General features: G+C 49.4%; 2 protein-coding genes across 6 annotated transcripts in view; one reads left to right on the top strand and one right to left on the bottom strand.

The window, feature by feature from the left end:
* Positions 1 to 26,109, bottom strand: part of LARGE1 (LARGE xylosyl- and glucuronyltransferase 1) — a 514,447-nt gene that overhangs the window by 406,735 nt on the left and 81,603 nt on the right. For 2 of the 5 annotated variants that reach the window (XM_034987632.1, XM_034987634.1), the window contains exon 1: positions 1,667 to 1,792. The exons of 2 other annotated variants lie outside the window; for them this stretch is intronic. In XM_034987632.1, coding sequence (XP_034843523.1) covers positions 1,667 to 1,773 — 107 coding nt within the window. In that variant the 5' untranslated portion in view covers positions 1,774 to 1,792. Of the gene's footprint in view, positions 1 to 1,666; positions 1,793 to 7,612; positions 9,159 to 26,109 lie in introns of those variants that run through there. One more of the 5 variants, XM_034987633.1, reaches the window with a different exon arrangement.
* On the top strand, positions 16,090 to 16,590 carry LOC117998479 (60S ribosomal protein L32-like). Its single transcript, XM_034987243.1, has one exon. It carries the CDS (start codon positions 16,090 to 16,092, stop codon positions 16,588 to 16,590), a length of 501 nt encoding a protein of 166 aa, XP_034843134.1.

The following is a 26,109-nucleotide window of genomic DNA, read 5'->3' as shown; positions in this document are numbered from 1 at the left end:
TTGCTCACTCATGGAATACCTGCTTTCTCTCTGACCTCCTCATGAAAGCCCAGAGAGGAAAGGCCTGCTAATTAACTCTGGGGGGAAAAAAGCGCAGGGTTAACATGCATCTGTGCAAAGGAATGATTTCGTGGAGGCAGAGATGACGAAAGAATGTTCTAAACACAGAAACCAGGCCAAGTGGCTGAAACAAAAGGTAAGTCGGAAACAAAAGGAATTCTGACCCCAGGCAAAGCCAAAAATAAAAGCGATAATTTGGTTTATCTCCCAAGCGCTGACTCTCTGACAGAACCTCAGAGGAGGCACCAGGGAGGGGACTCCGGCCCCATCATCACGGCGGGAAGACTTCGTGGGCCCTGCTGCAAGTTCCAGGCTACTCCGTTCAGGAGTTTTCCTTTGGTTACCCCTGGCAGGTGAAGGAGGGTAACTGCCACTTTCCTTTGGGAATGGCCGTGTCCCCAGCCTTGAGCTCAAGGCGGCTCTGACTCATCTCAATGCCAAATGAAAAGAGTATTTTAAATGTACCTTTGGCGAACTCCCACGAGAGGAGGGCTTTCCCCTGTCCTTTGCTTAAATGCCCATGAAGACAGGGACAGAGGACACCCCCTGCACGGTCCCATCTCCTTGGACATAGTCACCCTCCCCCCTCTCCCCAGCAGGATGAACCAGGCACGTGTTCCTGTGTGATTCTGGAGAGACTTGGGTGCATCACTTTCCACCCAGAAGTTCTTGTTCCCATGCCTGCCTCTCTCCCCTTAAACCACACACCGGGGGTTGGGGGGGGCAGGAGGGGCAGATCCTATTCAACTCATTCCTGCACCCCATGCCTGGCACATCGTGTGACATGTAATTGGTGCTCAGGAAGGTAAGCTCCCCAGCAAGGCTGGCTGGCTGCCTGGGTGAGTGCAGAGACAGGAGGGCAACTGGATGGACTGGGGGGGCGGGGAGGGATGAACACACTGATGAAAACTGAAAGAGGAGCAAGAGATACTGGGGAAGAGCAAAGTATTCTTTCCCCAAACCACGCAACCCTACCAGTATCTTACAATCACTTCTAGAACTCCCTCAGGACAAGAGGCATAAGTCTGTCCTCAATAAAAACTACTGTCACATCACGGAAGTGGCAGAACACTGAATTTCCCCAAAGTTCTAGGGGTTCTGCTTTTATGGGAATTACACTTAGGATTCTGTCTCTGTCTCAATCATCTCTGGGGCTTGCACAGTGCCCTATCACAGTTCCCAAGGTATCTAGAAATGTCTTGGGAACCAGTCACCCATGGAAGCATGTCGCAGTGTGAATCTTTGTAAAGGCAAATGTGCCCGGAGATGTGGGCGTTTTACAGATGTGATATGGATACAAAGGGGACCCAGTAAATGCTAACGGCACTCAGTGGTCTCTAAGATGACAGGACTAATAAAGCCAAGAACCAACGATGGAGGGGTGTCAGAGGTCTCCAAGACCCAGCCCAGGTTCCATGATCTTCTAAGAGGACTCACAGGACTCAGCATATACTCATACACACGCATGGCTATGACTTATTACAGCCAACACACACTAAACAAAATCAGCACAGAATAAAGGCGCATGGGTAAAACCTAGAAGGAACCTGGCGCTAACTTCCGGAGTCCCCTCCCACTGGAGTCACCCAGGCCACACCTAACCTACCCGGCAAAGAGCTGTGGCAACACGTGCTCAGTGTTCGACCGACTGGGGAAGTTCAGGCTCAGGGCTGTCACTGGAGACTGGTCAGGTGGGCATCCTTTGCCTAGCATGTACCAAAATTCTGGATGCCTGCAAGGAAAAGGGGTGTTCAGCATAAGCTATATCATTTGCACAGTTTTAGGCACCGTGAGCCACTCTTAACCAGCTTCAGGAATAGTGGGCCTCCTCCTAAAATGCAGGTTTTCAGACCTTAGCCAAGGGCCCAACCTTGCAAGCAGGCCTTCCTACGGAAACCGGTTGGGCCTGTTAACTCTCGTCTGCATAGGGCAGTACGGCCAAAAGCATTCTGGCGAGTTGTCTTCTTGGAAAGTCATTCGCTGATTCCAACAATGCTGCCTTTGTCCACAGCTGTTTTGGACTTTTTTTTTTTTTTTGAGATCTGTCTCCAGAGCCCTAAGTGCAAAATACGGTGAATTTTCAACCCATGAGGTGGACTGTATCTCCAATAACCAAGGCATATCCAAGCCCCTTTGGCTCAAAACATGAGTTAAACAGTAAAATAACAAAACTGAATCTTCCTACATTGGTCTTCAAGCACAGAGCTCAAGGACTGTCCATCCATTCATTCCTCAAATATGCATTTGGCACCTTGTGAGGACCAGACAGATCATTTCTCAGTTGCTGGCAACACACGTAGGAGGAAAAGGCTGCAAGAGACCCAAAGCCCAGCTCACTGCTGTTTCCGCCCAGCAAACACTTACCACGCACACACCTGGGGACCACTTGCCACAGAATGCTGCACAGGACCAGCTTTGTATCTGTGTGCTTTTGATACCTTGAGCAACCTAGTTTTTATTTTCCCCAGGGAGTAAGACTGCAACTCTTTGCTTTAAAAAAAAAAAAAAAAAAAATCTGTTTTTAAAAAAGCGATTCTCCCTGTCCTACAGTTCTTAACAGGGCCACCACATGACATCCACACATTGTGCCTGAACAAGGGGGCTGGACAGAGAGGGATAAAATTCAGTCCCCCCCCCCACTGGGGAGCCCTGTGCTCACAGGCTGTGCCTCTGGGGAGGGCATGCCTCGTTCTAATCTGCACACAGGCACCTGGGGTGACAGGAGCACCCTCTGGCTCTGCTCCCCTGTTCCCCAAACACAACAGACACCCTCTCCTCCAGCCCTTTGCCTTGCTGTGCCCTCACCACCCCCGGCCTCCCTCCTCTGCCCTCTGCTGACGTGTCCCTGTCTATCATGACGACCAGTCATTCCACCCAGCAGCCCCATCTCTCTCCCTTTCCTTCTCTTCTATTTGTAATATCACCACCATCTCCATGAACTTCTTCCTTTAGTGCTTATCTTCCCTCACTGGAATTTTTTTTTTTTTTTACAATTTTTAAAAAATTCATTAAGGTGAAACACAGCACAACATAAAACAAAGTATATCAAGTGAGCCATCTCCGCGTGTTTGCAATGTTGTACGACCACCTGCCCCACCTATTTCCAAAATATTTCCATCCCTCCAAAAGAAAACCCCCCACCCACGGGGCAGGTTCCCCCCATGTCCCCCCTCGGGGCCTGGCCATGACCAAGCTGCATGCTGTTTCTACAGATTACCTCTTCTGGATGTTTCCTGTAAGTGGAGGCCTACAGTAAGTGACCTCTAGTGTCTGCCCCTTGCCAGAATGTCAGCTGCCGGCAGCAGTCTGTTTTAGTGACCACTGTATTTCCTGTGTCTCGGGACAGTGCCTGACCGAGGAAAACCAGGAGACAAAAGTTAAGTGTTTGGTAAGTGAACGAAGGCACAGGTGGATGAGTGCATGAAAGAGTCAAATGGACCATATGGTCCGGAAAGATGGAGAAGGAAAGAGAAGAGAAGCAAAAGGGGGCTCGTGCAAGATGGCCTGGACGAGCTGGGAGTGTCAGGTGGGGCTGTGATTCGAGAACCAGGCTTGACTGCAGCAACTCTAATGTGTCTCAGCTGGAGACACACATTGGGCCAGGGTAGTCTGCGAGTCTAGCCTCCAGGACAGCCTGGAGCCTTATAAATGAACCTGGCACATTTTTTAGACACAGTGCTTACAAAGCCTTCAACAGAAACACCCCTTTCACATAATCACATCCTGGAAGAGGACAAATCGCTCCTTGAACACTTTCCAGGAACACGGCTGTATCATTACATTGAAATCATCTGCAATATGACATCTCCCCTAACTATAAACTCCTTGAAAATAGGAAGATCGCTTATTCGTCTCTGAATTCCGGGCCCCAGAGCAGTGTTCAGGCCTTGGAGGGTTCTCGGGGAGGCCAGCTGCCCTGCTCAGAGGGAAACAATGAGACTCAGAGCTGGCCTCGAGTCCTCTTCCTTGCGCTTGCAAACCGTGTGACTTCCAGAAGCACAGCCTGATGGGCAGTGTGGTGCAGCAGGTGAGAGTGTATGGCAGGTTGTTAGGAGCAAAGCCTTGGACATGGCTTGCCAGGAGCTGTGTGAGCCTAGGTAAATCTCTCAGCTTCTCTGTGCTGTTTCAGCACCTGCAAAGTCAGGATGACAGCTTCATCAGACCATTGGGGAGCAAATGAGTTAATTCATATGAAGCACGGTAGAATAGGGACCGGCATAGTAAGTGTGCAATAAGCGTTCACTTTCACAACCAGATCTTTTACTTTTCAAGTTCCTCCATCTCCTTATCTGGAAAGAGGAGGATGACACCTTGCCAGGGTGCTGAGAGGAGTCAGCAAGGGAGCCTGGGCAGCCCTCCTCGGCCCCCGCCGCAAAAGCACAAAAAAAGTGGGGCAACGTGGTTAATGAGCCTCCTTCTGTAGGAGGGGATAAATCTAATCAGGATCCGTGGAGTGTTTACAGGCTGCAAGGCCCACGGCTCAGCTCTGAGATCACAAGCATATGTAAGACTCAGAAGCGCCCCGTCCTGAGGATGCACGGAGTCGGATGTGGGAAACGGATGGGCTCCACGGAGTGTAGTGTGTGCTGGACTTGGACCTCGAGGACGATGCAGCCGAAGGATCCAGGGTCTCACACATCATTCAGGAGACCATCCTTTCTGTATTTTCCCGTGAAAGTGAACTATTTGTACAGCTCAAAAGGACGAGATGGAGAGAGGTTCGGTGGGGACTGCACAGCTGTTTCCCGCTCAGCCTCGGGACCTGGGTGCATACTTTTCACTCTGCCTGCCACACTCTTCTCCAAGCCCCAGACCCACCTTCATCCGACCCTCCTCCCTCTGATATTGGATCTCAGCAAATCCTTCCCTAACCCCATCCACCCACCTAATGTACTAAAAAGCGCAGGTTCTATGTCATATGCTTTCCTAATGCCCTGTCCCATGTGCCATACAGCATATGAGCTCTGAGAACACATCTGTTTTGATCAGCAGTGATAACCAAGAGCCTAACAGACAGGAGGTTATCCATAGATCTGTACTGACTGGATGGATGGATGGATAGATGGATGGAGAGATAATCAGACAAATCCCAATAAGGCATGGACCTCATTCTCTGTATCTCTAAACCAATGCCAGCCAATACAATGCTAGCCCCGTGGGTAATTTTAAATTTTCCATTAAGTAATTTTAGTAATATGTCGATTTAATCCCATATATCCAAAAATATGTGGTCAATATAAAAATGATGAATGCAAGAACTGACATGCTGTTTTCATAGTAAATATTCAGAATTGGGTGCATATTTTACACTCACAGTACATCTCAATTGCGATGCTATATTTTCAATAATTAAAGTGAAATGGAGTCCTTCCAAAACAATTACCCTTGTGTGGCTAAAGGAAAAATACCTCCAAAACAATAAGCTTGTATTTGAAGAGAAAATATTTTACACCACTCGCTCTACAATTTAAATCATCAAGGTTAAATAAAATCAGAAGTGCAGTTCCTCAGTCGCACCGGACACATTCCGAGAGCTCCAGATGCACACGAGGGTGTGGCCGCCACAAGGGAGAACCCGGGTACCAACTACGGTGGCGCACACACCTGAACAGGCGTGGCGGCTTTTACTCCGTGGCTCCCACAGGGAGAGCTAACATTCACTGTGACAAAATTAGAGAGGCTTTCAATCCATTATCTCACGTGATCCTTTAACAGTCCTATAGGACTGGCATTGCTATTTTCATGTTACAGATGAAGAAACTCAGTTAAGGGGTTAAGCCGTTGACCATCATCACATGGTTAATACAAGGTGGTCAGGATTTGAACCGTGCACTGCTAAGTCCCAAGCCTGGGTCCTTCCCCACAAACCTCGCCGAGCCTCAGACGGGGCCAGTAATCTCTCTGTACTGACTCCCTAGAACCAAACCATACAAGGCACAGGCATGTACCATTCTACCGTGGTGTGGGGGGCCCCAGGCTGTTCAGATACTAGTTCTCCAGCTCGGAGCCCATCAAGACCGAACTTCTCTGCCCACGCACGGCCACGTGACTTACTCTGGCCAATGAAATAAGCCCACGGGTAACTGAGGGGCCCCCTCTCTCTGCCATGATGACCAGCAATGGTCCTGATAAGAGGTTACAACATCATCCTGGATCCCTGAGTGAAGACAGCATGGGCTAGAGCCACAGGCAACCTCTGATAAACACACATTATGGAGGGAACACTCATTCATGGGAGTCCCTGAGATCTGCTACCCAGATAACCTAGCCCCCTGACGGATGTGCACACGGTTAACTTGCAGTGGAAGATGGGTAACTCTGGTGTTCAGGGAAAAGTGGGTAACTCAGAATTCTTCCTTATACTCACTGCCAGAATCCTGCAGGCTGCTCTTCTTCAAAGCCAATGAAAGGGCTATTACACCACCAGCTGTGGTGGGGTCTGGTTTCATCCCTACTGGTATTACTGTATTTCTTACAAGTAGCTCATTAAGGCAATTATCAGTCATTAGCACAGTGGCCTGAGCATCAGTACAATCACATACATTAATAAAACACAATTTAGCAGAGCGAGTAAAGACATGCACATACTGGGCTCCCTTGTGGGGCACTCATGGCTTGAGCTGAAGAGAATTCCCACTAAGCTAAAGCAAAGCGCTGCAGAGAAGTCTGCCAAATCCAGCACCTTCTTAGTGCTCCTCTGCATGCGATTCAATTCAACCAAACCAAACCAAACCAACACAAAACCCAAAAAAACCCGAGTCTTGAAGGATGAGTAAGAGTCTGACAGGCAGAAAAAGTTAGTAGGATTTCCAAGGGAAATCCACAAATCTCAGGAACATGGGGAATATGTTAGATTCAGAGAGTGCGGTCAAGTGAAGGTCCGGTACCTAGATGTAGGGTCCGAGGCCAGGAAAACTGCAGCCCAAGTGGGAACAGCTTTATATAACATGGTCAGTTGTTGGACTTTTTCAAGAAGCAATGAGGAGGAATCAAAGAGGCTTAGCCACGGACTGCCAAGAGCTTGCTCTGAGTTTTAGAACAGCCCTTCTCAGCATGGGAACAATGGGTTAGGAGACACAGGAAGGAGGGGAGTGGGCCAGCAGCTAGTACCATCGTCCAGGCCCCGGGACGACGGGCACCCCATCCAGACCTGTGGCAGGTGGACATGAAAACCCTGCTCAGCTAGAAGACCTAAATAAAGGAGGAACAAGGAGGGGGGAAATCAGAGAGAGAGTTCCTAAGGTGGACTCTGTAGTTCCAACCTTGGGGACACAATGGTGTCGTTAAAAGGGACATTCTCAAATTATTTTGATAGGTTTAATCTGGGCGGGCAAATACAGGAGATGATTAACACATGCAAATACAGATGTTAAAAACTCATTTCTGTTCCCACTCAAGGGCATTTAATATCTGAACAACTCCAAGAGCAGAGGCCCCAAGAGGGCTAAGACCATGAGGTCAAGTCTGCCCAAGGCGCCAACATGCTCTGACACGTACTGAGAATCATGCCTGTCCCACTCTGCCTTTCTGTGATTCCGACCAAGCAGCTCACCTGCCCATGATTTGTGCCGGACGGTTCCATTTTGGACAAGTCTCTTTCTGTGGCACGTACTGTCTTCTCCCAGTTGTTACTTCCCCCGATGTGCGCCAAGTGATGGCTCCCTCCCCTGTATCCCACGAAGCCATGTCTATCCATTCAAGTCTCAAGGGACACTGGGATTCAAACCAGAGCCTCCCAGCGTGTCTGTGGCAGCCAGGGTGAGCTGTCATTGGTGAGACCTCACTCAATCACGTGTTCACCTTCGATCCACCGGGTCGGAGGCGCAGATGGTGCAGGCTTCGCCAGGCTGTCCCGTCCATCTATCAGCTCCTCTGAGAGGTCTCCCTTGGGACTCTGGTCCATGACTGAGCTTCTCTTTGTGTGGAGTATCTCATACCATAAGCACAGTCAAGCCTCAACAGCTGTCCAGGCCAACAGCACAACATGGATCAAGAAGCTCCTTCACAGTCTGTCCGCTCATCCAACAAACACGTACACTCTGCCCTGACAACGCGCCAGGCTCTGGGCTAGACAAGGAGGCACAGAGATGAAAAGAAAACCATCTGTCCTCCGAGGAGTTCACACCCTCCTCAAGAAGACAAAGAAAGAAAAGGACAAATAAAATACAGATATATTTAATGCAACGGGCTCTGTGTGCTTTCTAGTTTCTTTCCCATTAGGAGGTGCCAAGTCAGTATATGAACCAATGCTAAGTGAATAGTCTGTATTTAAGTGGTTCCCTTGGTCACTTCGGGCTGCTTTAACAAAGCACCATACGCTGGGGAGTTCAGGAACAACAAAAACGGATTTCTCACGGTTCTGGAGGCTCAGAGTAAGGCTGGCATGGCTGGTTTCTGGTGAGAGCTCTATTCTCTTGCAGGGCTGCAGACTCCACACCTGGGAAGCCTTTTGGTGGTGACTCTTACAAGGGCACTAATCTCACTCTGGGGGACTCCACCCTCATGACCTTATTTAATCATAAGGGCCTCCCAGAGGCCCCACCTCCCAATACCGTGACACTGGAGGTCAGGATTTCAACATTTCAATTGGGAGTGGGGGGCTAGGGAGGAGAAATTAAGTCTAGTGTAATGCTGTTATTAAATACATCCACTATATTCAGAAGTGCCGTTCTTAAGAAGCAACAAGCTTTCCTGGATGCGGATGCCAAGCGTGTGGAAATGTAACAGTATCACACAGACTTTCTGCTCATCTTCTGACAGTCAAGTATCAAGGACCAGAAACAAAACAGAAGTCAACATTGTCTCACACAAACATGCTGGGGGAAAGACAGGTGTGTCTAGCATTTAGGATCCCCTCTGCCCAACAGGGCAGGGGATCAATGAAACAGGATTGAGAACAGTGATCGCTTGTCTTCAGAAATGGCGACGTGTTGCCATTCCCATTGGGACACAAGCTTCGGGAAACAACACTCCACTTCCGCCTAAGCTCAGCCCTCAGCTCGGATAACAAAGCACAACTTCAGGATGGTCCATCTTTTTTGCTCCTCAAAGATCTCCTGGTGAAATCATGTTCACGGTGAACACGGGAAACCCTGGCACTCCTGAACACCATCCCCATCCCCATCTTTTTTTTTTTTTTTTTTTTTTAAGATTTTATCTTATTTGAGAGAGAGAGAAGGCGAGGCAGATGGAGAGGGAGAGAATGTCAAGCAGACTCTGCAGAGCCTGACGAGGGGCTCAATCTCACGACCCTGAGATCGTGACTGAGCCGAAACCAAGAGTCGGACACTTAACCAAATGAGCCACCCAGACTCAGTCCCCATCTTGTCCCCATCTTGACAGTTACTTCCAGGTTTCCTTAACTCTTGCATTCTGCAATGTTACCAACTTCAAACCCCTTCTAGGCACATCTTCAGAATGTAAAACAAATGTCCCATTGGAACAACTCAATGAACAGTGAACAGATACACATGGAGGCAAACAATTATTTACCGAGTGTTTAAATCATGCCAGATATCCTCCACATTCTTAAAATGAGCCTAAAAGATAAGTTTTATTTTTCCCATTTTAAAGGAGAAGAAATGTTTTAAAAGCATCACTGAGGTTCAATTACTTATCACAGTGTACGATGGGAAGGAAGGTAGGTTGAGGTCAAGATTCTAAGTCAGGTCTGTCTGGCCTCCAATATTAACATCCTCTCCATGACATCCCCTCACTTGGCCATTTCAAATTCTAGACTGTTCTCCTGGAAAGGCTGGTCTGATGGACTGTCACTGTCCCCTAAGTGCCTCTGTCTCTCAAGTCATTCTTCTCAACCTGACCTCACCCACCACAATCTATCCCTAGAGCTAAGATGCTGGCTGTGTGTCAGAACAGCAAATGACACTTTTCCAATAGTCCCCAACAGGGGCAAAGACAGTATTTGGTTTCTGACATCTCAACGACAATTACAATGACTGATGGTTAGGTTTGTGTGTCAACATGTCTAGTCTATAGGCCCCAGTTATTTAATCAAACACCAAACTCCATGTTGCAGTGAAGTCACTCTGTAGACGTGGTTCACATGCGCAATAGCTGACTTCAAGGAAAGGAGATGAGTCTCCACACTGTGAGTGAGCCTCGTCCAATCAGCTGAAGACCTTAGGAGCAAAAACTGAGGTTTCCCAGAGAAGAATTTCTGCCTCAAGACCGTAGGACTGACTCCTGCCTGAGCTTCCAGCCCACTGGCCCACCCTACGGATTCCACAGCTCCCACAGTCCCATGAGCCAAGTCCCTGAAATAAAGCCTACAGTATACGGTCTATCTCTCTCTCTCTACGTCCTCCTCATTCTGTTTCTCCGGAGAACCCTGCCTGAGACAACACATGCAGAATGTGACTCCGTGTGAACTATTCCACTCGATCCTCACAACAGGTCACTGATGTAAATAAGAGTGTCTCTTCTACAGAGGAAACCACAGCTCCCCACTGCGAAATAATGTGTCCAAGGAACGCACAGACAGAAGTGACGGGGACATCACTGAGACCTCTGTATTCAAATGGCATGCAATTTTCTCCAAGACACACTGCCCCCCAAAAGCCCTAATCAGAATACCCGAGGAAAGGAGATTTCACAGCTTGCCACTGCCTATGTCCCGCGCATAGCCCAGGGAAGGTGGGCGCCCATGGCCTAGGCAAACTGGTTCCTCTCCTCTCGGTGGGGCAGCCCCAATGTGGCGGCCCGGGGCCTACCATGTTCAACTTCTCCCAGGACAGTAATGAGACCTGGAAGATGTGAAGAAGGGACTCTAGGTGAGGGGAGAGTTTCCCTCAGTCCTTATCACCTTGGCTGAGCCCTGAGCCCCCCCTAGTCCGCACCCTTATCAAGCTGTCCAGCTGTTCGTAATGAATGCCAAAATCACTGTTCTTCATTAATTCACTGGAAGCCTTCATGTAAACCTCATTGACGGGCACAGTAATTGCTCTGTGAATATTGCCCATTTTCCAATTATGTTTCTCTCCTCATGCCGGGAGAATCTGTCCTCTTGGAGAAAAAGCACTGTGTTGCCTTCATCCGCTCTACGACAAGTGGGTGAGTGACTGGCTTTTTGACCACGGCGTCTACGACCGAAAAAAGGACAACTCTTTTCATATGAGTCCCATTCTTGGGAATTCAAGAGTGCACAGAGCGCGGGCACCTGCCCGTCAACCCAGCCCGGGGACCCACGCACGCGATGCAACTTCAGGGAAGAGGCTGGCCATGAAAATGAAGTTCCAAAACAGAGCTGCAACCAGGGCGGGAGCTCCTCTGCCTTTTGCACAAGGGACGTCCCCAGAGGGGCACGCATGTTCACAGGTACACGAATGCCCCGTGAGACCTTGGCCTCACGCTTCGGCAGAGAGCAGGAGGGTTCGCCTCGTGAGGACGACCTTGGGGAGACATGCCTCAGAAGTAGGAATCCGGCTGCTCAGCATTTGTAGACCATCATAAGCACTTCTTATGAGACCATCAACCGCTCATCACCTCCAAAAACCCGCAACCCTCCTGAGTCCAATTATCTCCACACATGCCCTCTTTTGCATTCAGTTTTCTCTTTAAATGAGCACACAAAGCGTGGCCTGGTGTTTGGATGCCTGCACTGTTTTTTGCAAACAGAATGAGTCTAGGTGATGGAAACTCCAGCCCGACAGCGAGCGCCCCCTGTGGCCTGTGCAGGAAATGAGTGAAAATCACAGGCCAACAGGAAACCGCGAGGGGGCAGCGGCCGGGGTAGCACACAGGCTTTCACCCTCAAGAGGCAGTTTGGCTTGATGGACAGATAGATACAGACAGCAGATGGACATTGATATCAATAGATGGATGGCTGATATAGACAATCGACTGATCGATCGATAGGTAGGTAGATAGACAGATTAGATAGATAGATTAGATGGATAGTGTTGAGGCCAAGATTCTAAGTCAGGTCTGTCTGACCCCCAAAATCAACATCCTCTCCATGACATAGTTTACTCTCACTCCGCCATCTCAAATTCCAGAATGCTCTCCTGGAAGGGCTGGTCAGAGGGACTGTCACTCTCCCCTGGGGGCCTCTGTCCCTCAAGTCATTCTCCTCACTCAGTCTGTCCCTAGAGCTAAGACACCGGGTGAAGGTCATTATGTGTACGTAAATACACATACAGACCCCCACACACATCTGTATATGTACACATGAAGACGCAGACCCACACAGAGTGTCAAAGACACACCGCTGAGGCTCAGTAGTTTCCACGTAGTCTGTCCTTCAGCGGGCACACACCAGGGCCTTCCCCACCAGACAATTGCCTAGGACCTTGTGTCCCACCCACCTCAGCCCTTTGCAGATACACCCCTCTACAGGCCTCTGCAGGTATGGATGCCTGTGTGTGCAAAATGTCAAGTACTTATGCATCAGATCCTGTCCTAAGTCCCGTGCATATATTAATTCATTGAATGCCCCAAACCACCCTGTGAGGTACAAGTCTTACCATCTCCATTTTACAGCGAGGGAGAAATATCAAATACCTTGCCTAGGGTCACCCAGCCAGAAAGTGGCAGGGGGGCTCCAGAGTCCAAGCTCTTGACCCCTGCACGGGACCAGCCTCTCAAGCTCCGCAGATGTCCCTCCTTGCGGAAGGCTCCCTGGCTGCCTCCTCCCTCTCCTCCCATGGGGCTCCGTGTTTGGCCTTTTCCCACTGCTCGCTGCACTTGGTCATGCACTTGCCCCTCTCGTCTCTCTAGACCAGGAGACCCTCAGGGCAGCCCCTACCGCGTTAATGGCTGAATACCCAGCATGGTGCCCTCTGTTCCCGTGGCTGCCGAACCCAATTCACAGTGCAAAAGAGCTTCTGAGTTGTTGCAGCATCACCGAATCCACATGTGGAGAGATCACAGAAGGGAAACGGAGCAAAAATATAGAGGACAGAGCTGGCGCTGCTGGAGCCGGCCTCTGCTTCCTCCCCGAGCTGGGGGGCAGGAAGAAGCCCGCTGGCTAAACAGCCACGTAATAGATGTGCCCTCACATCACAGACAGGCTCTACTGTGAATTAACATTCAGCAGCACACCTTCTGTTGGCAAAATGCTTTATTGTCACTTTTACTGGTTATGCCTTACAACTTCCTGCTAGGTCAGTACTGTCGAGGGGGTGGGCGGTAAGGTAGGACAAAATCATCATCCACGTTTGACAGATGGGGAGGCTGAGGAAAGGGGGGAAGGAGATGGGGGGGACAGGGACAGCGTGGTGCGGCGTGCGGAAAAGGGGCCTTTACAGGCAGAGGACTCAGGATGAGACCCCAGCTCCACAGCTCACTTGACCTTGGACAGTGTGTGCCTTAGTGTCTCCCCTATAAAAACAGGATAGGACTATACTTACTCACACTAGCACAAATATTAAAATCTCCCTGTAGCACAATGGCCAGTTTACAAGAGCAAAATAAACGGCATTTCCCTTCCTATTCAAGGTGGAGCACAAAGGAGTGAGGGGCTCAATATTCCAACCAGGGGGCTCCCAGGGCTCAGCCAATATAGCAGGTGAGGTCAGAGTGCTGGTTTACAAGGTTTATTCGTGTGTATGAATGCCCTTATGCAGCCAGGGCATTTTAATGCAAAAAGTGGGAGAAGACCTTTTAGTAAAAAGTTTTGCCTTGGAAGGTTGGAGGAGGCAGCTGGGAGAGAAGGGGGTTCAAAGAGCTGGTGTGTATGGATGCACTCATCCTTTCACAAATATTTACTGAGCACCTACTATGTGCCAGGGACTAGTAAAGGAAGGGGTCTAACATTTCTTAACGTGTATCTCGATGTGCATGCACTCTTCCCCCTCCATCTTCCTGAGTTTCGAGACGCCCGTCACCGTGGTCCCTTCAGTTCCTGCTGTCGTGGCTAAGCCTCGACCCTCATGTTAGATGTTGGTCCCCCAGTCCCGGGGCAGCTCCTCTGCCTCCTTAGGACTCAGCACGATGCCACCCCTGCCAATACCTTCCCATCCAGCATGACCCCACAAACTGCTGCCTCTGGCTTATCCAGGACACATTAGGAAGATGTGAACCTGCCCTGTTGGCTTGTTGACAGTCTGTCACTCCAAAGACAATGTTTGCTCCATGGGGACAGGGACCCTGTGCACTCGTTCATGGTTGTCTCTCCAGAGCCTGATAAACTGGAGGTGTTCAATGAATACTTTCTGAATGAATAAGGAGAGAGAAGGGGAAGGGGGGGAGGAGAAGAGGAAGAGGGAGAGGGAGAGGAGGAGGGGAGAGGGGGAGCTCAGGGCAGCTGCACAAGATTGCAAGGGATGGAGAGCGGGCAGGAAGGAGGCAGCCTACCTACTGCCGTGGCCCTGGGCGCAGAGCCTTGTAAGGCAGAGGTTCTCATAAATATCTGTTGACATTCTGTACAAGCTTGCCTTTTCCCTCTGCACGGATTAATCTCACTCCTTCGCTTCTTGAGGACAGCAGCTCTGCGTCCTACCCTTCTGGGCCCCACAGACCTGAACAGATGGCACACAGCAAATACTTATTGAATAATGAAAACAAAGAAGCCTTGCCCATGCTCTTTGGTTTATTTTTAAACAGATGAGACACCCAGGACCAGCAAGCCCAGTGACTTGACAACGGCTCACAGAACTCAGCGGATGAGAACCCAGGCGGTCCCACCTCCCGGGGCTTTGGGTGCTGTGATCGATCACCGACTCCCTCAGATGCCGAAAGGACCCTCAGGCCCTTGCCCACTCCCCAGGAGTGTGTCCTCGCTACAAGCAGGCTCCGGTTCAGGCGGTGGGTTATACCTTACGCCCGTTTCTCATCGCCATCCTAGGAACCAGTGTTGCAAATCTGGGGGCACATGGTACGTGTTCAATAAACATGGGCCGATAGACTGATTTATCCCTGCGCTCAAAAGCAACTTCAAAAACCACCCATGAGAAGAGAACTGCACTTTCCCTTTCACCGGCAGCCTGATCCAGATGCCAAACAACCTCCAAGTTCACATGGGCTCCCATAACCTCTATAATCCAAAAGTGTGGATCACGACAGCCGGTTTTGGTTCGCCCCATCACCGCATCTCATTTTCTCTCTCCCCCGCAGGGCACATGAGCTCCAAGCTCTCTACCATCCTACAGTGTGCACATGGCAGGGCTAAATAAGTAAGTTATTCCACACAAAGAAATGCTCTGGGTGACTTGTCTGAAGTTTGGACTTTCTGGCCATAAACTCTGCATTCCTCTGCCATTTCTGACAAATCTTGGGTTCTCCTTCCCTTTCCAGTTATACTGCCATCCAGAGCAGCTCCAACAGGCCCGTGGCTACTCATCCACACACGGGGTTTCCTAGTCCTTAGCTTCAGGTGCCAACATCCCTCACCACCGTGCCTCCTTAGCACCAGCTCATAGCCTGGGACACCATCCAGGAGATGCCTCAACTACCTTGACTGCAAATATCCCTCCTTTATTAATTACCTAATCCCACTAAATCCACTTCACTTCATCCACATATCCCCCTGACGTCCCTCTTGCCTTCCATAAATAATCCTTCAAGAAATGTATCCATTTCTCCAAAACTCAGCTCCTTCACCTATAAGTTGGGCCCTTTGTGGAGAGAGCTAGCTGTTTGCCAAGCTCTGCACATGGGGTGAGACCATTTGCAGGCTCCTTGCAGTGAGGTCTGATGCTGGGACTCAGTTTTAACCAGTGGGACGTGAGCGGCAAGGATGCTCATGCCCTTGCCCCGTGCTGGCTGGACATCAGTGTCCAGAGCTTCAAGACCATACAAGGGCCTGAGTCACTGCGTGGAGCAGACACACCACCCCCCTCTCCTCTACTCTCCCCAACCGACTCTTTTGGGGAATGAGAAATAAACCTCTTGAATCATTATACATTCTTGGATCTATTCAGCCTGCTCTAATGGGATGGTTAAAATAGTCAATAAAATTTTGCAAAATACCTAGGGTAGGATCTGGCATAGAGCCTGACCATATAACAGATATCTGATTAACTTTTATTCCTTTATCTGCTCCTATATAGCACTTGGCCCCAACTCTTGAAAATGAGAATACAGGTTACCAGATATTCTATTCCTTACTGTACTCTCTTCCTCGGCGCTACCCGGGGAGGGGGCAGCCATCTCCTACTCAGACCCCTGGTGAAGCCCAAGATGATTAAAAAGAGGACCAAGACGTTCATCAGGCACCATTCAGACCAGTATGTCCAAATTAAGCGCAACCGGCGGAAACCCAGAGGCACAGACAGCAGGGTGCACAGAAGACTCAGGCGCCAGATCCTGATGCCCAGCACTGATTACGGGAGCAACAAGGAAAAAAAGCACACTCTGCCCAGTGGCTTCCGGAAGTTCCTAGTCCACAGCGTCAAGGAGCGTGACATGCTGCTGATGAGCCACACGTCTCACGGTGCAGAGACAGATCACAGTGGCTGCTACAAACCCACCATGGAAAGAGCAGCCCAGCCAGCCAATCCCAATGCCAGGCTGCACATTGAAGAAAGCAAGACAGCTTACGTGCACATTGCATTTGGGTTAATAAAACTATAAAACTACAAAACAAATAAATTAAAAATCCCCCACTGCAGTAAGCTATATTTTGTCCATCTTCATCAGCTATTAACTACTGGTAATTAGTAATTATCCGCAGCCAGTGCCTATGTGTCAAACTTTAAGTGCCGTATGTGCATGACTTCATTTCATCCTTATTAAACCCCTATGGGGGGAGGTACAATTTCTATCCCCATATTACAGGAATCTAAGCTAATAATAGAGAACTCAGAGGGCTTGACTCCTAAGCCCACGGTATTGTCCTGTCTGAAACAGGATTATCTTTTCTGCTCAATCTGGTCCCCCTCCTGGTCCACCACCACCCGGCTAGTTAGCTGTCCAAGCCAGGAATGTGCAGATCCTCTCAGGCTCCTCCCTCTCTTTTATTCCCCATGCTTAGCACTGCGAAGACCAAGCGCTTCTCTCCATCCTGAGGCTGGCATCTGCATGCAGCCCATCTTGTTCATACAGCATCTTGATGGGGCTTTCTACCTCATCTCCCAAGGTGCTCGCTCCTTCCTGTCCTTCTCCTGCCGCTGTGCAGGAGCGTAGGAGTGACTGGCTAAAACCCAGTCACGCAGGGTCACAGCCGGGCGGAGCGCCCTCAGGACTTCTCGTGAACTCCATGCAAGGGAGGCGCCCGTGGTAACAGACCCCCTGCGCTGACCTGATGCACTTCTTGTCAGTTTCACAGCGGTGAGGAGACTGCTCACTCCTTGAGGGCAGGAGCCTTTCTTAATCATCACAGTATCTAAGCCAGGCTCCCGTGTGGTCACTGGGAATGCAAGTGCTGAAGAGAAAAATCTGTCCTCCTGAGATCCTACTCTGCTTTAGAGGAATCTCTGAATGCTCTGTGTTGGCTGGCAGATATCATAGCAAGGGCAGACCAGACTTTGGGAGAGAGAGAGCACGAGCGTGAGCGGGGGGACGGGGGTGGGCAGAGGGAGAAGCACAATCCCCGCTGAGCAGGGAGCCCGATGCGGGGCTGGATCCCAGAACCCTGAGACCATGACCTGAGCCGAAGGCAGACGCTTAACTGACTGAGCCACCCAAGTGCCCCGGGCAGAATGGGCTTAAAGAGAACCCTGGCTTCACATGCAAATGTTGCCACTTACTATGGAAGCATGACAAAGTTAGCTTCATCCTAAAGTAGAAAAACTGGCAGCTACTGAAGCCTACTGTAGGGTTAAATGAGGCGCTATCAGCCTGGAACAGTGTGTGCACAAAGCAGGCAAATACTGATTTCTCTCCCCATCTCCACGCTGTAAACTCCTAGAGCATGGGGGCCAGACCTTACACTTCTCTTTCTTTTTCCACCAAGCCTTGGGGGATATAAACCATGCTTGATAAATGTTTGTCTGACTGATTAGCTAGTGCAGATCTCCGGGAAAGCGAGCCCAAGGTATTTAAGGAGCTTTCTTCCCAGCCACCTGTATAAAGGATGTCGAACAGCGTGCTGAGAAAGAGAACAGAGCAGAGATACCAAGTAAGACTATTCCAAAATGATGTCCTGGGTCCTCTCTGACCCCAACCAATGACCTTTTGCTTGCTGAAGGCCATATTTCTCCTAATAGAAAAAGTGTGTGTGCATGTGTCCATACATACTTACAGCAAAGTAGCTCAATTTTCAATACATTACTGGAAATTCTCAACAATCATAAGCAGATAAACAAGGGGAAAAAAAAGGAACAAGGGAGATAGAGTCTGCCCAAAAGATCAAGCACTTACAAACTAGCCATGAAGAAACGGAAAACTATAAACAGCAATGCCTCAATTTACCCAAGTTCCATTCAAGTGATTTCTTTTTTTAAGATTTTCTTGATTTTGAGAGAGAGAAAGCAGGGGGAGAGGGGAAGAGGGAATGGGAGAGAATCTCAAGCAGACTCTGCACTGAGCATGTAGCCCGACATGGGGCTCAACCTCACGACCCTGAGATCATGATCTGAGCGGAAACCAAAAATCAGACGCTTGACCAACTGAAACACCCAGGGGCCCCTAAGTGACTTTTTTAGGTAATAAAAGGCTTACTGTTTTTGTTACATTTAGTTTTAACTAAGTGAAAAGATACTTCCCTCATCTTATAACCCATATAATAAATATATTAATGATCCCAGTAATTTACGCATCCCCAAGCTTGGTTCGGTGCCTGGCCAAGGCCCTGTGTGGCACTAAGTTGTACTATGCTGCAACAGCATTGTGTGTCCTCAGGAGTTACAAAGGTGTCCAGGTCATCAGCTCTACACAATGGAGCTATCTGACCTTATCGCTATAGATAATGACTTCCCTGTACTTTTCCTAGAAGTCAGGCTGTCACTCCTTTTCATGTTTCTGGCCACCTTCTCAAGCTCCTCTTTCAATGCACTGTTTTGTTATATCCTCTAGCTTAGGAATTCAAATGCGAAGTTGGTCAGAATAATCTAAGGCTGTCAGGTCCCAGTCCCAGGTAGACCCGATCTTCCCCAGCTCCTGGAAGTGAACAGCGACGGTGTGTCTGCCTTTGACCAACCGACTATAAGCAAAAGCCTGGTAAGAGCCAGAACATGATTCCCCTGTTTCCAACTTCTCCAGCCACTGTGATCTAGGACATTCCAGGGAGTGGGACCTGCCCGGGTCCCAGAGTGTGAGTAACATGGAGCAGAAACCCTCCACATACACACATACCAACTGCAGATGAATGTGTTACATGAGGAAGAAATAAATCCTTATTGGGTGCCTGGGTGGCTCAGTCGTTAAGCGTCTGCCTTCAGCTCAGGTCATGATCCCAGGGTCCTGGGATCGAGCCCCGCGTCGGGCTCCCTGCTTGGCAAGAAGCCTGCTTCTCCCTCTCCCACTCCCCCTGCTTGTGTTCCCTCTCTCACTGTGTCTCTCTCTGTCAAATAAATAAATAAATAAATAATATTAAAAAAAAAAAGAAAGAAATCCTTATTAGTTAAACCACAGAGACTTAGGGATTGTTCATATAAATAGCATAACCTAATCCATCCTGATGAATATAAATGATATATTAAAAAAGAAAACAAGATCATGAGTCATCTGTCAAGAGGCCTTCCAATGAGAAAAATTCATGAGCTTATACTCAGACCACGACACACGCCTTGGCCGTGTGTCACACGCGTGTGCAAATAAAGCCGTAGCACCAGCTTGCACCTGATAGTGCTACTTCCTTGCCTATGTATCCCGGGAGCTATAAACTGCCCAAGGGCAGAAACCATGCCTTTTCTTTCTGTCTTCCCAGAACCTAACACAGTGCCTGGTACAGAGCAGAGGTCAACACATACTCCTTTAAGTTGGAAAAAATAATTAGTAGAGTTTGCCCGAGTTAACATAGAGCTCATAATGGAAAAAGAGTTAGGCTCAACCATCCTTCTAAAACACAGTTCCACTCACCCCATGAGATAGGTCTGATGGCATGTTGTTCCCTGTCCTTGCCCTCCACATCTGAGGACAGAGCCCGTGACTCATGCCCATAGACAGTGTGACTGTGGACAGATGCATCTGCACCCAGCCAGCAGCTCCTTCTGTCCACTGTGCCTTCCCATTAGACAGTGAGGAATTTTCTGGCTGGGGCTGATGGTGGAGAGAGCTCTTTCTGCTGCCCTTTGGGGTCAAGATATCCTTGTTCAAACTGAGTCATCTGTACTTCACGCTGGCTGTCCTGTTCAAAGGGCAGATCTTGGAACAGGACTTAACAGTCACCCCAGAGCACCCCACAGCCAAATGACAATGCATTCCTCGTTTGCCCTTCAAGTACCTCAAGAGCAAACAGAAACTGCTGCCACGTATGGGGTGATCACTAGCTTCATGCCATTGTGCTAGGCACTGGGCATATTATTCTCCCATCCAATCCTTAGAACAATCTTATAAGGCAAATATTACTATCCTCATTTCCCAGATGGGAAAACGAATGAACCAAAAGGCTCATGTCACAGGCTCGGACAAAACACACAGGCCCCTGGATTTTGTTAACATTTTATTGACTGGTATTTCTTAATTATGTGTATTTTTCTGAGCGCGTAATTCATCTGTTCCCCTACTTGTTCCTTTCACCTAGAACTATTTACTGAGGGCCGGAGGCACTACCACCCCCATTTTATATATGAGGTTTAAATTTAACTAGCAAATGATGGTCCCAAAATTTAAAGGTCTGACTAATTATAAAGCCTAGATACTCTCTACTAATAATAGCACCCACCTCTTGGGTTTTAATGACAATGAAACAGACTAACACAGGAAAAGTGCTAAAAGCAGTGTCTCGCACATAGTATGGCTTCAGTAAGTATCAGCTGTTTATAAAATTAAATATAATGACAGCTGTTGTCCACCAACAAATTTTAGCACAGTTTGTGGGTAGAGGGGGGTGGGGGAGGGATGGAGGCAGATGGGCAACACGGACTAAGTCTCATGTTATTTTGTATTATCGTTCAGCCCAGAAGCAACAGTTGGGGCCTGTGTTTTCTCAGACGCAAGATGAGGAAAACGGGTTAGATCATCTCCAGGAACCAGTCTTAAAATGCTCTGATTTGTGACTCTAGTAGTTGATCAATAAACGAGCGACTTAATGACTGAGGACCCCAGACAATTCCCCAAGTCCCCTCCGCAGAGAACACTGGCCTTTACTACAGAAAGCTGGGGAGGGGTCCCAGGGGACCATGCCACTCTAAAACAAAAACCTTGGAGAGGAACGTTCGAGAAGCCGCTCTTTTCATTTCAGGATCGGGATATTTATCAAATCCCGGAATATGGGAGAGTGACAGAGACAGGGAAACAAAGCCCACCCGGCTGTTCCCACCACCCATCACTGCCGACTCCAACAGGGACCGGAAGCCACTACACTCCCCAGCTGCAATTAGTGAGAACAAAACAGCAGGTGTGGATGTGGGAGAGCATCGCAACGGGAGGCAGCGACTGGGACTGCGAACCACAAACGGCCACTCAGGAGCGGAAAGCAGGGCAGGAGGTTTAGGAAATCATCGGAGCAGAGCTGGGCGGGGGCAGTGCTGTGGCCGCTGACCCCACCAGTCCCACACCGAGAAACCATGGTGCCAAGGACAGACACATCTGCCACCCAGGACACATTTCAAACACAGACGCGATCATTTCTCTTTTTTTAAAAAAAAGGGTTTTGGTTTTTTTTTAATTGTGGTAAAATTTCCTATGTCTGCTGTAACACAAACTTGGTGGCTTACAACAACAGAAACTTGCTCTCTCAGAGCCCTGGAGGCCAGAAGCTCAAAATTAAGGGGTCCCAGCATTGTGCTCCCTCCAGGGGATCTGGAGAGTTCGTTCCTTGCCTCTCCCAGCTTCTGACTTGTGGTTTCATGACTCCAATCTCTCCCTCTGTGGTCACATTGCCTCCCCCACCCCTTATAAGCATGCATGTGATTGCATTTAGGGCACACCCCGATGACCCAGGATTATCTCCCTATCTTGACAGCGTTGCTTTATCACACCTGCAAAGGGTCTTTGCCAATTTTCAAAATAAAGTAACATTTACAGGTTCCAGGGATTAAGACGTCATATCTCGGGAAGACATTTTTCAGCCTACTTCAGTTCTCTTCTTACCTAATTTTAAGAAAAGCAAGAAATATTTTACCTTAAGAGTCACAAACCTAGGATATAGCCAAACTGGAGTAGTCCTGGAAATCAGCACCTTCCAGCCTCCTCCAAATGAAAAAAGGCCAGGGCTGAAAGTTATTGGCCTGGAATGACCCAGAAGACACAGCCAAGCAAACAAAAGCTACTTCAATCCATGGCTTCTCCCAGGGCATTTAAAAAACTTCACTGAAAAGAATAATCTATTACCCACCTCTTCCTCCCCTCAGAAAATCCACTGTGCATAAATTTTTGGCGCATCTGCTACACAAAAGGAGCCACATCTCTACGAAAGGATATAATTTACCAAAAAAAAGCAACTTCTGAGTTAACCCAGCAGACCAGAAATATAGAGTTCAAGAGTTCTGGTGTGGGTTCACGCCTGGACAGTGGGACCTCAGACCTGTCACACAGTGGCTGATGCAGGAGCCACGGGATATGGGTGACAATAGGGGTCTGATCAGGGCTGCCCTTGAGGAAGAGAAAGCGGGCATCATGGTGCATGGCTGACGGAAGCAGAGACAAGTGAGTCAGGGAGACAAGGGAGGGAGCTTATTCAGTTACCTACTTCCGTGGTTCTCCACCTTCTGGAAGCATCAGAATCATCTGGACAGACAGGGTTAAAACATGGATTTCTCGGTCCCACCCCCCAGAGGCTCAAATTCTGTAGATCTGGGGTGGGGCCCAGGATGTGTATTTCTCACAAGTCCCCAGGTGCTGCCAAAGCTGCCTGTTTGGGGGCCACTGTTCTCCGGAGGACCCTGGGGCGGGGGGGGGGGGGGGGCTGGCAGAGGAGAGAAGAAGTAGAAGAAAGGAAGAAAAGGGGTGGGTGTCAGAGACAGGACTGCGAGAATTCCTAGGGTTTGGGTAGATGCGAAGAAGTAAGGTGACAGACAGGAACAAAGGTGCTACAGTCACAGAAGGTGGGAGCAGAAAGGGGGAGCCATAAGGAGGAGGGCAGGTGAAGGATTCGGTATTCAACATACTAAGCTTAAAGTTGCCAGCAGAACAGGTGGGAAAACGTATCCACACACTCGTCGCTAAGGGGGCGAGTTCATGAATGAGAAGAAGCTGCAGAACCTGGAGGTGACCTGCGTTTGATGGGCAGGAGGAGGGGTGTTGGCAGAGGCACCCAGATGGGAGTCCTCTTCCAGAAAGGGCCCGGGGTTGGGGGGCGGGGGGGCTTCTGCAGCAGGAGGTGGTCGATGGGATGAATGCGCAGCCCAGTTCAGGACGGGTGAGGATGGAAGGGGGGTGTGGAGACCTAACTGCCAGCTCACTGATGGCTCAGAGGACAGCTTGGGGTCAGAAGCCAGATCCTGATGGCCCAGCTGAGAATACGAAAGCCCTCGCCCGCGGGCTCTTCTTTGAGGCCTGGTGATGAAGGAGGATGCAGAAGGAAGCCGGGTTGAGAATGAAAGGGTTTTCTAGCTTCTCAGTGAGGGACACCTCTCTATAGAGAGGTAAAAGAGCCACTAAAGAGAGCAGTGGAAGAAGTAAGCAAGAGAAGTGTCACGGGATAGCCTGAGGAGCCAGCCATCAGCTGAAACAAATTAATGACAACTCTGGGGGTGACTTCAATGCCAGCACCCCATACCCCAGGAGCTGCCCCAAAAGTGGCACAATTGCTTCTACATTCCCAGTCCCTAAAGTAGCACCTGCCACGGATGGCATCCTTAGTAAAGGCTCACTGAAGGAATCAACGAATGAATGAGAAAAGGTAATCATGCTAGAATGACAGGAAGAATTTCTTTATCCAGGATGACTATCAAAATTATGTAAGAGCAATATGGAAAGACAAAAGGGAGAAGAACACAGACCACGGGTGGGTTACAAATATCCCCTATCTTCAGACTTCTGCTTCTTAAACTGCGCTCTAGCATTTCTACTTGAAAACCACCTTTTTAAATTTAATGCGGATAGAAGAGAAAACACACCTGCCACTCCACCCCCTTATGCCAACGCTTTTCTTCCTCCCCCCAAGGAAAGAGAAACTGCTAACCTGATTAACAGGGCTGCAAATACTCATTTGGCCATACTTAAAGGTACGAGGATTAAAGGGGCGGGGGGAGGAGGAAAGAAAAATTGGTGCGTACCTCCCGACACCCACTCCTCAGCCACCAGACTCTCTGTTCTAATCACACTCCTTGCTCACGGCCCTTGTACTTGCTGTTCCCTCTTTCTGAAATGCTCTTCCCTGCTTATCTAGGAGGCTTGCTTCCTCACCTCACTCAGGACTATGATTACTTGCTTCCTCACCTCACTCAGGACCATGATTACTTGCTACTTGCTCGAAAACCTCTTTTTCAAGATAACATCCCACCCCACGTCCTGGCCCAGTCACTCTGACCCTTGGTGCTCTATCTTGCTTCTCTATCTGGCTTTATCTTCCCTTCTCAATACCTCCCGCACTTGACATATCCCATGCGTGTGTGTTTACTAGAAGATCCACTGGACCAGGGGCTTGGCTTTGCTCATTCCTGTGTCCCCAAAGCCTACTGTAACTCCTGGCACACAGTAGGTGCTCAATAAATATATTTAAAAAATTTTTTATCTGCGTATAGTTGACATCACTAACTATTTATGAATCCACCACCTTACCTCTCTGGAATGCACTCAGCCTTAATACTCCTTTTACGGGTCTACTTGAGCAGTGGAAATCTGAAGGAGTGCTGAGAAACAGCTCCTCCCTGCACCTGCACTGCAATCAGATGAAAACTGATGACTGGCAGAAAAATCCAGCCACCATCTGGCTGTTCAAGGACCCCTCCCGGGTGCTGACGGCATTGTCATTCAAGATAATGAAGATTAAAACCAACAGCATCCTGCGGGGACAGGTTCCCAGGAGGCAGCCTGGCCGGACTTAACTCCTTCCAAGCCTCAGAGCTTGCACACATCCTGAGAAGAAACCACCCTTCCCGGAGGATGAAGGCAGGAGGCCCGCAAGGTCCCTGCTTGAGATGCCAGGTGACCTGTCCCAGGAAGGGACGAGATGGACAAAGTCCAAGCAAAAGTGCCTGGGCGAGATCATGGCAGCGGGGAGATGAGGAACGGTGCCCCAATGACAGATGTAACATAACCATCTGCCCATCAGTCAATCAGGCCCTCCGGGCTGGACGCCAACCATGCTTTCAGCTCATTTATTAAAGCGATGGTGTGCGCTCCCACCCTCCAGGCCTGAGACCCACGGCCACTCTGTCTTCAACGGACACTCCATCTCTGAAGTTTACAGAAAGAGGTTGTGCTGCCTAATCAATTTCCATGAGCAAGTGCTGACCACACTTGATTAGAACATAAAACTTCAGGGAGCTCTAGAGAGCAGAGCGAAGCAACACCTCGCAGATGCCAAGCCAGAGGGCGCCGGTGGCCGTCCGTACACCTCCTCCCCAGCACACAAGGGAAGAAGCTACCGGGGGCACCAGACGGCCCGTGGGAACTCCATCTCTGCCGCGCACCAGCTGTGTGATCCTGGCCAACTTACTTCACATCCCCACGCCTCAGCCTCCTCGAAGGCAAAATGCAGACTGCAACAAGGTGACTGACCGCCAGGGGTGTTACGACAAGTCAGTGAGTTCATTTACCTCAAGCGTGTAGATCAAGTACTAGGGTACGCACGTATTGCCAAGGTCGGAGATGATGGTATGATGAAGGTGAGGATGAAGAGTGATGGCAGCGGTGCTGGTGGTAATGGTGGTAGTAATGGTGGTGGCGATGGAGGAGTTCATGGTAATGGTGGCGACGGTAATGGTGGTGATGGTGGTGGCGGTGGTAATGGGGTTGGTGCTGGTGATGATGGTGGTGGTAATGGTAATGGGGTTGGTGCTGGTGATGGTAATGGTAATGGGGTTGGTGCTGGTGATGGTGGTGGTGGTAATGGGGTTGGTGCTGGTGATGGTGGTGGTAATGGTAATGGGGTTGGTGCTGGTG

The sequence above is a fragment of the Mirounga leonina genome, unplaced genomic scaffold (assembly GCF_011800145.1).
Source record: "Mirounga leonina isolate KUSES-001 unplaced genomic scaffold, KU_Mleo_1.0 Mir_418, whole genome shotgun sequence".
In the NCBI taxonomy this organism is placed as follows: domain Eukaryota; kingdom Metazoa; phylum Chordata; class Mammalia; order Carnivora; family Phocidae; genus Mirounga; species Mirounga leonina.
Note: the sequence above shows the minus strand (reverse complement) of the source record. Positions and strands in the feature narration are given on the sequence as shown.

Coding starts and splice junctions, on each gene's coding strand:
- LOC117998479 (XM_034987243.1), top strand. CDS start 16,090: ATGAGAATACAGGTTACCAGATATTCTATTCCTTACTGTACTCTCTTC.